Here is a 15659-nt window from a genome sequence, read left to right on the forward strand (position 1 = left end):
AATTCTAAACAAGATATCTCCGTACATTATTCCTCTATCTTGTAGTGTTTTCAAATTATGGTCCAATCCAGCCCAGTGTTATTTTCTGAAACACTAGTTCTTAACATTTTTTTTAACCCACAAATAAAGCATCGGACAGGGGACCCGATAAAGCCCACCGTCCAGCGACATTATCCAGCGTGACTCGGCTGGGGATTGATTTTGGATAGGTTTGGTTGACGGCAAGCGCTGGGAGGGGAGAGGCGAGCAGAGAATATGCGACCAAGACACCCGGGTAGACGGGAGGAGTGGAATATAAGCGCCAGTGATGAGAGGGGCGATTAAGCCGAAAGGGGGGAAGTCTGGTGACCTTGAGTAGTTCACTCATTTCCGTCGGCACACTTCTCGTGTTCACGTGTGTTGACATATAAATGTTTTGTTATAACTTGAACCTACAAACGTAATATTATTCGTTGTATTATACACGTTCATCTTTTTACTTTGGTATAATGTTTTAACATTAAATAGTAAAGTAAATCAGCTAGCGTATTTTTAATCTTTGCCGAGGAATTCCCAGTGGTCCAATACTAACGTGAACCATACTGTACCACTTTTACCGTGAGGTAGTAAACAAGCCCCGGATATGTTTATGTGTAGCGGCCTCCCGACCTTTAACCAGAGGCTGGGGAATATAACACTTGCCGATCCGAGCCACACACACTCAGCAACTCGACACAGCGTTTGATGGAATAAGTAAAGACAATGTTTAACAGACTTTTTAATACGGCGCCACTGATTGCGCTAAAATTATTTTGGCGCAATTTTTGTATCCCACATGTGACCATTTATAATTTAATGTAAGCATGGATAACAAAGTTTAACCACTTTACACGATAGACGATTCTTTATTTTATATTGTACGAATGCTAGAATCGTTTTTCACGTATCTGCTGCATACTTCTGCAAAAGACACGCTATCTGTAAGTACGTAAATCTAGAATTTTTATTTTGTCAATCAAACTCGGTACTTTGCGATTCATATTCGGTTTGAAGTATTACTATGGCCTTTCTATTTAGAAGACTTTGACCACAGAATCGTGTGTAACCGCACACACTGCACTTACTTTGTTACGGACACTCAGACGAAGCAGATACTGTGGCTGACACCACGAGACTGGCAGCAGCTTGTGTGCCGCACGTGTGTATGGCGGCGTGTGGCGCGCTCGTAGGCCGTGCGACAAACTGTGCGCGGCATGCGGAAAAATAAAAAATAAAATTCAACATTTCATATTTATATTTAAAATTTATTATTTTTATTTTTTCACCCGCGTTTAGTGAAAACTGCGGATGCAAAGTCCGCACAAAGGCGGGCCGTCTATACTGTGCGTGCTTGCCGACCTATTAGAACACAGGCGGTGTTTTATGCCTTTTGACCTTGGTCACATCGAAACATCGCGGTTATGCAACAACACGGGTAAAAGTTATGTCCCCCGACAACCGCGTTAAATAGGGAGTGTACTGTATATTGTTACGAACGCGAAAGTCCGGACCGCAATGCCAGGTTCGGAGCTGGCTGGCAGCGAGATGTTTTTCGGAAATGGCGTCGATCAACTCGCATAAACGGCTAGCTGTGTTCCCTGCCAAACAACACATTTAGACAAAAACTTCAAAAACAGCAGAATTTTGTTGTTTTCTGCAAATTTCGCGCTTCACCATATTTTTGTGTCCCTAATTATGGCAACTTATACATTTATATTCATTTCGTGAACAAAGTTTTCCATATGAGTAAATGATATGTATTTAATTTACTTATAAAAATATATATAAATATATTTTTGTTAGAATATTTTGCCTTGAATCCCGAATCTTTAAAATACTGGAGATTCTGTGGGATTCGAGGATTTAACCGCCCATCTCTAATATATATACATATAAAAAAAATATGTATATTTTTTCTCAGTAAATTAAATTTCTGTATTTCAAATCCCTTGGTGGGGCAAACACAAGGGGTTAGAGGGGGGGAATTAATCACTCCTCTTCTCTAAACCCTAAAAAAATACATTATTCCTGCCAACAAATGAAAATAATTTGAAAGCAATCAACAGCAAAAGTGGTTCTATCTTCTCTCCCACACCCCCCCCCCCCCCTGCCACCCTTCTCTGAAATTAATTTCTGCATATGGTTCTGTTCCACGGTACCCAAATTATGGACTTCAATTATTTTAACTATTGTAAGGGCATGTTGTATGTTCTTTTATTTCATTCATAAATTAGTGTAATACAAGCAGCTTTAATTATTAGAATAATTATATGTTATCTACATCTACTTCGAATACAGAAATGTCCGAACCTGTGCTGGTCATGACGGCACTGCGGGAGCGTGGTACTGCAGGCTGTGATGACCAGCCACATGTAATAACGGGCTGTCGTTGGCTGGGGTTTGTGAGCCGGGTGCCTGTTGGTGCCTGTCATGAGGCACACCACTTCACAGCATGCTGAATGTCGTGTCATGTCATTTGGAACTTTAAAAAGTAATACTTTTAATGCGAAAAGGCAAATTAAAAAAAATGATACAGTAAATCTCTGTTAAGAAGTTTCTCAGGGTACATACTTAGAAATTTAGGTTTATTAACAGGAAAATTTTATGATATAATTGCATGCATTAAAAGGTTTGTTTTTCTTCTTAATCTTATTATGCACATAATTTTCTCAGGGTTTAATTGCACCTACTATTTCTTGAACTTCCGTCAAATTACCTATATCAGGGATGCCACCAAGAATGGTTATAAAATCCTGTATTAGACCATAAAAAATCCTGTAAAATCCTGTAAGAAGAAAATTTCTGTTAACAGGTTTTTCATTCGCGGCAACATTTTTTTACAGCTAAGACACAGGAGAAAACAAAGTATTATAAGCGTACCTATTTCTTCAAAAATCAGCTTTTCCTTCATTCCAGTTGCATAGGCCTACTTTAAATATGTTTTCTCCACTAGCCTGACCACTTAATTCAATCACTTTATACAGGTGAGTTTCAACAAACACCCTGGCCATAACATCAACTTGCCTCGTTACAGTAACATCCATTATTATCTTTGAAAGATTTGTGCAATGGGATGCATGACTTGATCTTTGTTTGTTGACCATATTCCGGTTATGGAATATTATGTGGTGTTTATATCCTGTTGACAACAGCAATTTTTTGCTTAATTTGTGTTTTTGTCTTTTGGGTATTTTGTAGTTTTCTTCTACAGTCATACATGTGCTTAGCAATGGCATATGTCCAAAAGCTTACATCAAGTCATCCGTTGACTCATCAATCAGTAGTGTAAAAACTGATATTTTCATAACACTAATTATGTTTCCTTCATTTTTGTACGCGAGCAGTGAAAACTCTTAGCAATTTCGCTGTCAGGAAACATCTGCGGGACGAGTTTTGTGAAACTCTCACTAAGTTTCATTGGCAAATTGTTTTCACAAATAAAATTCGCCCACATGAGCTCTGCATCTACAATTTTGTTGTCTGGTTTGCTGATGAAAGATGTGAGAGAAGTAGGTACTTTGTTCAGCAACCCTCTGATTTCTCTGGTATATCTGTGTGCTTTCGTGACGTCTAAGATCTTTCAGAACACCCTTTTGAATGTTAAAGTCCGACCGACACAATGAACACACTGCAGTAAAGTCCATTTTACCGGGTTTCAGCCACTTTAATTCTACTTCCCACTCACGTTTATATCGTTGTCTATACAGCGTTCGATCTGGAGGTGCCTTGTGTTTTCTTTCCATTTCTTTCAATTGCAATCTCCACAAAGATGCAAGCCGAATTTTTTGTGCATAACAATTACTTTAAAATTAACAACAAACTGTAAACACTCTGTCAATCCATCATAGAAATCGTGATTGCACGGTATAACAACACAGACTGTTAAAACACTGTCAGATATCACTTCGCACAAATATTACTGGGCATGTTTCGTTACATGCACAAACGCACCATCGCGCAGAAGAGAGAAACAGAACACTGTGTCTAAAACAACTGTCATAGATATTAAGATGCACTGTATACTTTCATCCGTGAAATAAAAAATGCTTCCAGACATAAAAGGTAAAGCGTGAATTGTTATCATCTTAAAAAAAACTGAAACGATATAGCAAAGTGAAGTGTCTCTTGATGACATGTTATCTATGAAGTGGAGCGGGAGCAGTAAGTAAATATTTATGTTTGTGCATTCGTCAATTAAAATATCCGTGATTCGAAGTGCTTATCCGTTAATCCGGTGTAACTCCAAAATATCCTTGAAAACGGATAAAATCCGTAAAAACGGCAACCCTGACCTATATAAAGTGAACCCTAAAGCCAACCAAAGATATCATACAACAAAGATATTTTAACAATTTAATGTAACAAAAACAAATTTTTATGTGTTATTATGAAAGCAAATTTTGCATGCTCCTAACTTCCTGTGCTGATGAAACATTGATATGTTGAGTTGAAGAGTTTTACTACAGTTGGTGTGATGGATGTTTCAGGAGTTTGAGGCATGCTTCTTGTTTGCGTGCCCCAAGTTCCTGTCCCCAGCTCCCCCTGCGGCGGATGCCCCTGCCGAAGACTACGCCAAGGAGGCCACTCGGCACCAAACCAAGGTTTTCATGGACGAAGTTCGCCAGCAAAAGATGCTGCCTACCATTCGAAGGTCAGCATGACTGAGTAGTTGTGGTTTTCAAAAACTATTACTTCATTTTCCAAAGAGGCAATGGCAAAGACAGTTTCTTGTGGCACAATTATATACAGAAAGTTTTAAGATGACAGATATTCAAGAATTAAGCAGGCCAAACACCTTGGTGCATATAAACTGAATGTGAGAATGAGTCAAAGCAGGTATTTGGTATCATTCCCTTATTTCATCATCGATGGATTTTATATTATTTATTTTGCTATATATCCTATACTTTTTTGACACAAGTGGCCCTTTTTTCCTCCACATGTCATGATCGGTAACACATCAGGATTACGTTGGTAGGGTGATGAGTTTGATGTAGGCCTGTACGAATATGTTTTTTAATTTGAATTGAATACAAATAGCTAATTATTAGAGATGGTGATTTATAGCATTTAAAATAATACCGTATTGGCCCGAATATAAGGCGACCCCGAATATAAGGCGACCTGCAGTTTCAGGAGGCCAAACAAATGTAAAAATAATTTTTGGTAGAAATTAATGTGAAAATTCATTAGACATACATTTTGTGTTGATAAATCGTTTTTGCATTTATGTATAACAATTAATTTATATTTGTCACATTACTTATTTAAAATAAGTTTGAATGGCCTACCCTAAAAGTCAAAAGAAAACAATTAGAAAATATTTACATTTTTAAGTATTACATTAGAAATTTTTTCGTATGTTTACTCTAATGAAGCTGCATAATTGTCATCTTCAGAGCTGTTTATTTGTCTAGAGCTCGTTCCCCGCCGTTCCACCGATGTGTGATTGTGTGATTGTTCATTTTTCACAGTTTACTGTATCTACGAATTTAAAATTTTTACAATGGCTATTAATCACTCTTAAAATACAGCATTTAACTTTCCGTTTGACTTAAGCTACGTATTACCACAGAACAAGGCGTATTACTATTTAGTAGTGTGTTAAACGTAAAAAAAGCAAACAAAGAATGCATCTTGCCGGAACAAAACAAGTGGCTAGCTGACATGATGAAGCATACGGCCATGAATAACTCGGTTCGTGACCGCGTATATTTGTCCATATTACTCTCTGACAGAGAGAGTCTGTTCTATGAATTTGAAAGAATAATCTATTATAATTATGAAAGGTTTTTACATAAATAAAGAGTGGATTATTAAAATAGCTTTTGAAGCAACGTACCAAATTCCTGTTAATATGGCGTCTTCGTGCGTGTTCGGCAATGTTCGTTTTACAACAAAGAAATATTGTGGAAAGACAGTTGGCAGCCGTGAATTTCTAAACATTACATCCGAAATGTTTGTAAACGTAAACAATCGTTCTGAAAATAACTGTGATATTTTAGTACAAATATTTCCGTTAAAAATCTGAAGATAAATTACCGTAAATGTTAACACGCGATTGTACACAAAGTACAAATATGAATTGTGAAATAAAAGGTTGCCATTTTGAGATGCTTCAACATTCACGTTTTTACTCAAGAACAAATATTTTAATTTTCAACTTCAAACAATTGTGAATTACTGCAATATTAGGTGGATTTATCGTTTTTCCCCGTGTGAGGTAACAAAGTTTTAGTTAATATAAAAAATTGTGAACGTTTTGTTAAACAATGTTTCTACTGTAGCTTTCAGCTTGGAACTAATGTTTGCGGTTCTGACGTCTTGGGTGCGAAAATAAGGCGACTTCCAATTTTTGCATCTTTCGTTTATGTAAAAATGGTCGCCTTATATTCGGACCAATACGGTATTTAGCATTTTGAATTTGAAATTTAGCATTTTGTAGCATTTTTAAAAACAAGATTTAGCCAATTCTCTCATTTTAAATTTCTGAAGTAAAGTATATTTTTAAAAATCATTAAATTATACACATATTAATTATTAACAACCACAGAAATAAAGATCTAGCACAACTACAAAGATAGCCTATCTTGGCAGGTTTCCAAACAACTTTTTAGCACTTATGAGTGCAATAAATTGAATACTTAATATTACAATAAATATTTTTTAGCCGTGTTCATGACCATAGTTGATGTAGTGTGCACAAATAATGTTATTGAAACTCGTTTTTTCAATAATTTTTTTTTTTTTAGCTTTTTTTTAGTTTTTTTTTAATTTTTGCCTTTTTTTGGTGTTTGATTATGCCAGAAACCGTTGCTTGCCGTTTTACCAACTTTTTTTCTTCATCCGATTTCTCAATGAATCTTTTTTTTTTTTCCCAGCCTGCTTTCCCTCAGATTTAATGTGCTTTTCAAGTACATCTTTTTTTTTTCCACTCCAGACGGCGATTACATACATTGCACATTAAAATATTAGTATCACTTTCGTAGAACTGTTCACTTTTGTATTCATTTATGCGATCGCGAATGGAAATTACGTTTCGTCCCATTTTTACCACTAGAAATAACAGTATACAACACATTCACGAGTATGCACGCATTTGTAAAGACACCACCTTCCACAGACTACACAAGAACGCGGCTTTCACGTGAAACACAGCCAGAAAATGGGCGCGGCGAAGCAGAGATGTCGCAATATGGTGGCCTAAAAACTTGTACTCTGCAAGATGACGGACACTCTTCCAGCTAGTTGTTCTTTGCTTTGTTTACAATCGCGAGGCACGGATAACCATTCTTCATTCAATATTTACGAACAATAGTGTTTTAAATGACGTAACACAGATACTTGTGCTGAATACGCCATAAAATGATGGTTTCTTTTGATACTGAACTGAAACAAAATACAATCGGTAAATAAATTGTGTAGAGTGAAGACGAATCTACGTTTGTTACCTTGATTTCGCATTTATCTCGGAATAGTCTAGATCTCACATTTTATAGCGGAAAAAAATATAATTTAGCATATTTTCGCATCTATTTCGCGAAATTGAAAAATCACCATCCCTACTAATTATTCTCAAGTACGAATATAGAATTTGAATTTAAGAATGAGAAATGGAATCCCACTAAAAAAAAATTTCATATAACCCAACAAATACGTAACAAAATGCGAATGTAAATATGTAGTGTATTGGCTTGTGGAAATATAACCAATAATAAATAGGGCCAATGAAAAATGGTAAATAAAAAAGCCCCATTTCGGTGAATAAAAAGAGTTATTTCGGTGCAAAATTTCGGTGAAAAAAAATTGTTTAGTTAGAAAAAATAACTATTTCGTCATTATAATTTTATACACATGTATATGTTTGATGTAATAATTGTTTTATTTGGTCAAAATTTATCAAAAACAATGTTTTGAGGTACTACATGCACATCTAAAATTTAGCACGCTGCATTTGTAATTAAAATTCTCAAGATTACATACAAAAAAATCGGAAACTGATCAGAAACGTTAGTGGCTCAAGTCCATTTTGACTATCTCTGAAAATCAGCTATTATATATTTCCTGCAAACTAGTCCCCACCAAAACACTACTTATTCAACAGTACAGAGTATTGTTTTTTTATTTGTTTACGTTTTTCACCGTCTCAACTGCATGTGCGGTATTTGTTCATGTATAAGTTGGCACTCTTGGCCGGCATTTATTTTCGTGCATTGCCGTGACAACTACGAAAATAAATAGTCGCCTCGGCTAGGACGCCCAGATACAACAATTAGCATTTTGAAAGTTAAGATTAGATTGGCTAATATGGAAGTGACGCTATTTTTCTGGACTGCGTTTGGCCGATTCAGAGAAAGGAACAAAGATTGAGTTAAGGCTATCGACGATTGCGTCACCAGACGCATTTGCGGTCGGCAAAATAATGTAATTTTTGCCGTTTTATGGCCTTCTACGTCTCGTAGGAACGTGTGCGACGACGGAGACTGAGAAGCGTACGTCTCGATGTAATAATTTTCATTCGTGAAATATATGGTTCTAGAGTAACTTGACGCTTAGTTCACCTTGTGCGATCCTCGAAATTTACAGTGTTTTTCACACGTGTATTTTATTTTCCAGTCGACTTGCTCATTACAGAACTTGCACATCATGATGCCTTTTTCTTTACTGAACACGTAAAATCCTTCGTCGTCATATTATTTAGCTCTTTCGAAAACACAACTTTCGGAATTTTATACGTTTATCCAGTAACCACGGTAATATGACCATAACGGAAAACGATCATAGATGCGGAAAAGAGACATTGCATCCACTCGGAAATAAAGAACTTAAACTCGACAGACACGCACTCGTGAAATCAAAATCATAGAACATTTCGACACTCGTAACTACCAACGCCATCTGTGATTTGTCCACCAGTAGCTAAAGTGATAATGTTTATTGCCACACACTGCTCTATGGGTGCTAGAGAAAAAAAAAAGCAAATATGGCGTCTCACATATAACCTCTTGGAATAATAAATGTTTTGTGCAGGTTCCAGAATGATTCAACGTGATTTTTCGCGATAAAAATGGTTAATTTCGCGCGAATATCGCGATTTCGTCATATTTCGTGAAAAACTACGGATTTCGCGCATCACAGCAAATTTCGTTAAAACGAAATGCAGTATATTAACGTCTTATCACTACCAAGTAAGGTTATTTGTATTACACATCATCTGCAAGTGATTTTTTTAAAATTTCGCGATTTCGTCATTAACGAAATTTGACTACCCCTAATAATAAAGAATCCTGAAGAAAAAAGGTGGTTAGGTTAAGACAGATACAATAATTACACAAATAGTTTGTTAGACTATTTAAATTTTGGTGGGGGGGAAAATGTGTTTGTATGTAGCTAACCTAACCTAGCCAAACTTTCACTTCTAAAAAAAATACAGAGGTAAAGAATTCTATTTTATATACCCATGTTTCCCTTCCCGTCTTTCCCAAGAGAGAAAAGACCACTGGCATTTTCTTTGTAAATTTTTTTTGTCAGTTTCTTAAATAAATATAAGCACGCCATTTACAGCAGTGAATGAAATTTTGCCGTAGAAAGCATAGGAAATCTTAACAGAAACACACAGTTGGGTCACAAAAACATGCCGAGATAGACGTAATTGTGTAAAGTGCCAGTTAATGACGAGAAAGGGAGGGAAACCTTAAACACTGCTTCCTGGCCACACGCACTCAAACACACACACACCCATGCACTCCTGTCCTCTCTATCTCTCTGTCACTCTCTTTCTGGCTGGTTAATTTTTAAATTCCCCCTCTTGCTGAGCGTCCAGCCCAGCGGCAGACAGCCACGTCACTTGACTCCGGCTGGGTAGCAGCACGACAGGCAGCAGATGTAGCTTAACATTAAACATTATATATTTACTTATGATTTATTTATTAAAAACCAACACAGGCTCATTTAAGTACATATAGAGTCGACCACAACAGTTCCAGTTTTTTTATTTATTTATTTATTATACACAAAATGGAAATTATCACATATGGGTCACAGTACATTTTATTAAATAAAAAATCTGCAACTCACGTGGGTAAATTTGTTATTCGTCCACAGTTTTTTACCTCCCACTTTGTTTGTTTCAGAGATTTTTTTGCAAAAATTTAGAAAAATTGTGTAAACACTACAGTAAAATCCTGTATTTAAATTTTTCAGGGAGAACAAAGGAGAAAGTGTAAATTGAGGGAAACTTTAAAACTCCCATGTATACCTCATATTCTTGTATGTATTCCTTTTTTAACAAATAGTTTAAATTAAAGACAAATTTAATGTATTGTGTGTTCTCCTCTACTGTAGAGGCCGATTACACAATCCGAACACCCCGCTAAAATCATCAAAAAAATATTTTCAATTAGTTTTAGAAATATTTACAAAAAAAATAATAATTTAAGCAACAACCACTATTGGGGGTCTGTTCAACAAGCAGATCTAAAAGCATCATCAAAAAATTATTCTCTTGAATTGGGTAACTGCAAAATTGAAAAAAAAAAAAAAAAAAATCACAAAATAATTTCTATTCACATTTTATTCTTGTACAAAACTTGACAGCTGTAAACTGGATATTTCCTTGGCAATTTTATTGTGTTTAAAATATTTTCCCAGTACGATAATAAAAACATAACATATAAACAAAATTATGTTTACAATTTTGTGTTAATTATACAGGTTACTAGGCAATTTGATGAGAGGGACGAGGGTGTTGCAGCTACCTGAAGCTGTACACGACGCTGCCCCTGTCGAAACTGGCCACCTTCATGAGCCAGGCCCAGCGCCAGGCGGAGTCCACTGACCCCTGGGACCTGGACAAGGAGGTGAAGGCACTCACCATCCACCTGCTCTGCTTCAAGCACAAGATGAAGAACGTCGTGTGGACCAAGGGCACCTCCGGCCTCGACGGCAAGTTTCAGTCCGGCTCTGAGGTCAGTGCTCTCGCTGCTTAACTATGTTGTGCACATTACCCTGATCCGTACCCAGCTCTGGTATTTACACAACATGAAAATTAAGGATTTCGAATTTAATTGCCAGGATTCTAAACTGTTATTGTGAAACTCAATAAAATTTGGTTAAGACGTTCCTGCATGATAAGTTTTCCCGCATATTAAGTTTACAAAACTATTCCCTTGATCACTTTTATACATCCCTATGTTAGTTTTTCCCATTCATAACGTTTGCGTTAATAAATGCTTCCTGTATGTAATGTTAAGCTTTGGGGGGGGGGGGGGGGGGTATTTATTTTTAAACTTTAAAAGTTTACGTATTTTTAACCGATAAAATAATTTGTACTGCACATGACCATTAATACTTTGCCGCATGCCACACGCTGTTACAAGTGCATTTTTCGACCAATCATCTGTTTGCATTTGTATGGACTGAGAGGGGCTGGCTGTTCCAGCTGCACACCATTTTTTTCCATTTGAGGCATAACATTTGGCGAATGATAAACATACACGACCCTCTAAACATGTGCCACATGCCGTACGCTGTTATCTTTGAAGGGAATTATTATGAAGCTGGACCAACTTTTGGCTACTAGTGTTTCGTCAAAGTGTAAAAAAATTAAGGTTTGTTATATACACAAAATGTTCTGGTTAGTGTTAGGAAGAGCTTGTGGGAACTGGACAATTTTATGGTGCGTCAGTCTGAAAATGTGTTAAAACAAACAACTCTGACCCAGTATTTTTAAAAACAGTAATTGCTAGGTTTTTTTTCTTTATTTCTAGTGTAGTTTTGATAAAAAAAAAAATACTGTAATTATTGAATTAAATTCAGTTTAAATAATTCACTTTACTGATATACTTGTATAGTTTTTCCAGCACATTGATGATAATAATAGGTACGTGTAATTATTGAGTTAATACAGTAAGTCTTTTAAGTAAAATTTATATTTATTTATTTTATTTATTTATTTATTTGTAATTGTAACATGCCAACCAACAGGACAAAGCCTTTAATGGTTGGCACACAATTAGATACATATACACTCACAATAATAAACATAAATGAAAAACACAAAACAATACAATATAATACATATAAAAACAAAACACACATAACAAAAGACAATAAAACAAAAATCAAACGTTACCATTGAGACAATACAGAACTAAAACACATATGATCATTAGGAACTAAGGAAAATAATTAAAGTCTTTATCAAATTTATTAAAATTGGTTATTAGCCTAAAGATAATATCATTATTTCTGTTAACTGTACATAAAGTGGAAGTTAAACGACTGTTAAAAGGAGGTACTCTTAAACCGGTGTTGTCAAGTATATATTTACAGTTTAATTTGTTAGTATAACATTTTTTAATAAAAATAAAGTCAAGTAATTCTCTTCGACTTGAGAGAGATATCAGATTGGGTAGAGGAAGTTGTTTTTGAATAATAATATTTATTAATTTATTCTGTATATTTTCAATTTTCATATTATCGCACATATTGATGTTGTTCCAAATTACTGAGCAGTATTCTAGTTTTGACCTAGTTAAAGCTAAATAAAGTGAGAGGATAGAATCAGTTTTGGTAGCATAACATGTGACATATTTAATTAAAGCTAATGTTCTTCGGGAACTAGAAATTAAATGTTGAACATGTTGGTGAAAGAACAATTTAGAATCTAGAATGATACCTAAATCTTTGAGAGAAGAGGATTTCTGAATTAAGGTGTTGCCCAATTTATAATCGTATTTGATAGGAAGGTATTTTCTGGTAAAGGATATTATTTTTGTTTTGCCTTTGTTGAGGGTCACAAGATTGGCTTTACACCAGTTATTAATTTCATTAATGTCAGTTTGTAATAATAAACAGTCCTTAAAAGAGAAAATTTTTCTACTTATTTTTAGATCATCTGCGAATAGAGTGCCAGAAGAATGATTCAGAATTTGAGTAATGTCATCAATAAATATGTTAAAAAGTAAAGGAGACAAGGTACCACCTTGAGGAACTCCAGAACTAGCTATAAAATTTGAAGAATTGGAGTTGTTGATAGATACAAAAAAAGTTTGATTTTTAAGGTAGCTAGAAAACCAATTAACATAATTGTCACTAAGACCGAAATTATTTATTTATTTTTTTTTTATTTATTTATTTATTCAATTTTTGTTCTGTAGATCCCATATGGAGGTAAGGACTCCGGGATATAGAATAAGTCAGTTAATACAAATATATACATATATACAAACAAACTGTACAACCACAAAAAAAAAATATTACACAGTTATGTAACTTGCCTAATAGTATTGAATGGTTTACAGTATCAAAAGCTTTAGCAAGATCAAAATAGCAGGCATCTACCTGACCCCTGCTAATGACTTCATTAAAAATAGGATTGAGGAAAGTAATTAGATTGGTGGCTGTGGTCATTCCTGATCTAAAGCCATGTTGATTACTAGATAAACGATTTTTTAGTTGGAAATTAGTGATTTTAAAAACTATTTTTTCGAAAATTTTAGAGAGACCATTTAATAGTGATATTGGTCTATAGTTAACCACATTTAATTTGCTACCGTTTTTATGAATTGGAATGACCTTTGCAATTTTCCATTTATTTGGAAAAACTTGGGTTCTTAAACTAGTATTAAATAAATGTTTTAATAGGGGTACTAATAAATTTGAACAGCCTTTCAGAATAAAATTAGGAATCCCGTCGGGTCCTGTAGACATTGAGGGTTTTAGAGCCCTTATGCCCCAAAGCACAAGGCTGTCAGAAACAGAGGGATCAGATATTGTATCAAGGAATGAATTTAAGGTGGGAACTTGGTAATTGACATTAGAGGACACATAAACACTTGAAAAGTATTCAGCAAATACATTAGTCAACACCACTGGATCACTAGCAACTGAATTTGAACTATGTAGTTCCCTTATAAGAAGTTTTTAGTGTCCAGTCCTTTGAAAAAGTCTTAACAGGGTTGTACTGTAAGTATTTAATATTGTGGTATCTTAAAAAGTTCAAAAAAGTTCAAACTTTTGAGGTTTAGTCTGAAATGCTTTTTTAGTGATTTTTAGACAGTATTCAGTTTCCTGTCACGTCTAAAAATCATTCACAGTTACAGTTTTATTTGCTGCAACGGGCCTCTTATTATTGTTATTATTTTTATTATTATTATTATTATATACTAGACATGAGTTATCTTCTCAGAGTATAAAATGTTTATAATTAATGTATCCCCACAGAAAAAAAAAAAGGTAAATTTTTGTGACCATGAGTCCATGAGTGACTTTAAGGCCTAAAAAATGTACGCAGGAGGAGCAAGAGTTGGGTGGTGAGACTACCCTATTCTTTTTTATGCAGGATAAAAAATGTTAATTACATAATATAAAATTAACTGGAAACAGGTAAGGAATGCCAACATGTATTATTTATAATAATATTATAAATTTAATTTTAATAACCTTCATTCTTTCTCGTAAATGGTAAAACAAATTCTTTTTAGTGTGATTATATTACAACAATTACAAACGTAATGTCCGAAAATTTGTTGTGAACAATGTTGGTCATCTACCGTTTTTCTTGCAAAGCAGATGAGAAATGACTGCTGTTATTTTATAAATATTGCGTATTAACTATAATTAATTGCAAAACTAATTTTAAAAAATTGTACAAAATATTGTCCAGTGAAATATTATTTTGTCACCGTTATACTACTAAAACATAATCTTTGTGTTGAAGATAGTCAATTGATTAACCTTACAAAGCAGAAGAAAGAAAGCTATTTAATATGAATAGTCCCAATTTTGTGATATCTCATGGATTCTATATAAATATTTTTTTTGTGTTTTCAATTGTTTTTCAATGTTAATTTAATCACGAATAATCTCGTCATTATGTCCGTACCTATTTGTTGTAGTGTTACAGTTCCTGAGTTCTTTCCTAGGAGCCAACAAGAAAATATTTTCAATTGCCTTGCTCAACTTCCTCATTAGTCTTCTGATATATCCTTTATCATACCAAATTTCTCATAAAATTTTTCGATAATACAATCTATAGTTTTCTGCTTGTATTTTCTACAGAATGTTTGTTACTTGTGTAGTAGAAAAAACGTAGGTTAGAATGTTTTTGTAAGCTTAGTGAATGAGAATTGTTTATGTTGTGACAGCTCGATTTCTACATCGACAATCAAATGATCCACATCGCAGACACAAAGGTGGCTCACCGCTACGGAGATTTCTTCATGCGCAAGATCCTTAAGTTCGAGGAACTGAACCGCAAGCTGCATATGATCAAGATTTAAAACAGCCATTTCTGTTCATGTTGTAAAAAATATATTGGGAATAAAAGGAAGCTCAGTATTGTTTGTAACTGTTGCTGTTAACTATATAAATGAACTGATTCCCTTACATTTTTCACGTTACGTTTGAAGTGCTTTGAGGTTGAAATTTTAGCAATCAGCGAAAATGCAATGAAGTGTGTATGCATCATGGATGAATTGAAGGAAGTTTAAAATAATGAAATCTAAAGCGTATGCCGGTTTCTGGTATACCTACGTGTGTCTTAACTTGTCCAGATAGCCGATTACGTTTGGCAGCATTAAACTGTATATATTTGCTTACGTGAACATAATGGGACTATCAATCAAGCATATCGGTAT

The 15659-nt window shown here is 34.7% G+C and overlaps 1 protein-coding gene across 2 annotated transcripts in view; it reads left to right on the forward strand.

The window, feature by feature from the left end:
* LOC134533724 (eukaryotic translation initiation factor 3 subunit L) overlaps positions 1 to 15370 on the forward strand; it is a 45606-nt gene extending 30236 nt beyond the window's left edge. For both annotated transcript variants that reach the window (XM_063371309.1, XM_063371310.1), the window contains 3 exons: positions 4506 to 4669; positions 10772 to 10985; positions 15168 to 15370. In XM_063371309.1, the coding sequence (XP_063227379.1) occupies positions 4506 to 4669; positions 10772 to 10985; positions 15168 to 15302 (513 nt within the window). In that variant the 3' untranslated portion in view covers positions 15303 to 15370. The remainder of the gene's footprint in view (positions 1 to 4505; positions 4670 to 10771; positions 10986 to 15167) is intronic.
* The last annotated feature ends 289 nt before the right edge of the window (positions 15371 to 15659 follow it).

This window comes from Bacillus rossius, chromosome 7 (genome assembly GCF_032445375.1).
Source record: "Bacillus rossius redtenbacheri isolate Brsri chromosome 7, Brsri_v3, whole genome shotgun sequence".
Classification (NCBI taxonomy): Eukaryota; Metazoa; Arthropoda; class Insecta; order Phasmatodea; family Bacillidae; genus Bacillus; species Bacillus rossius.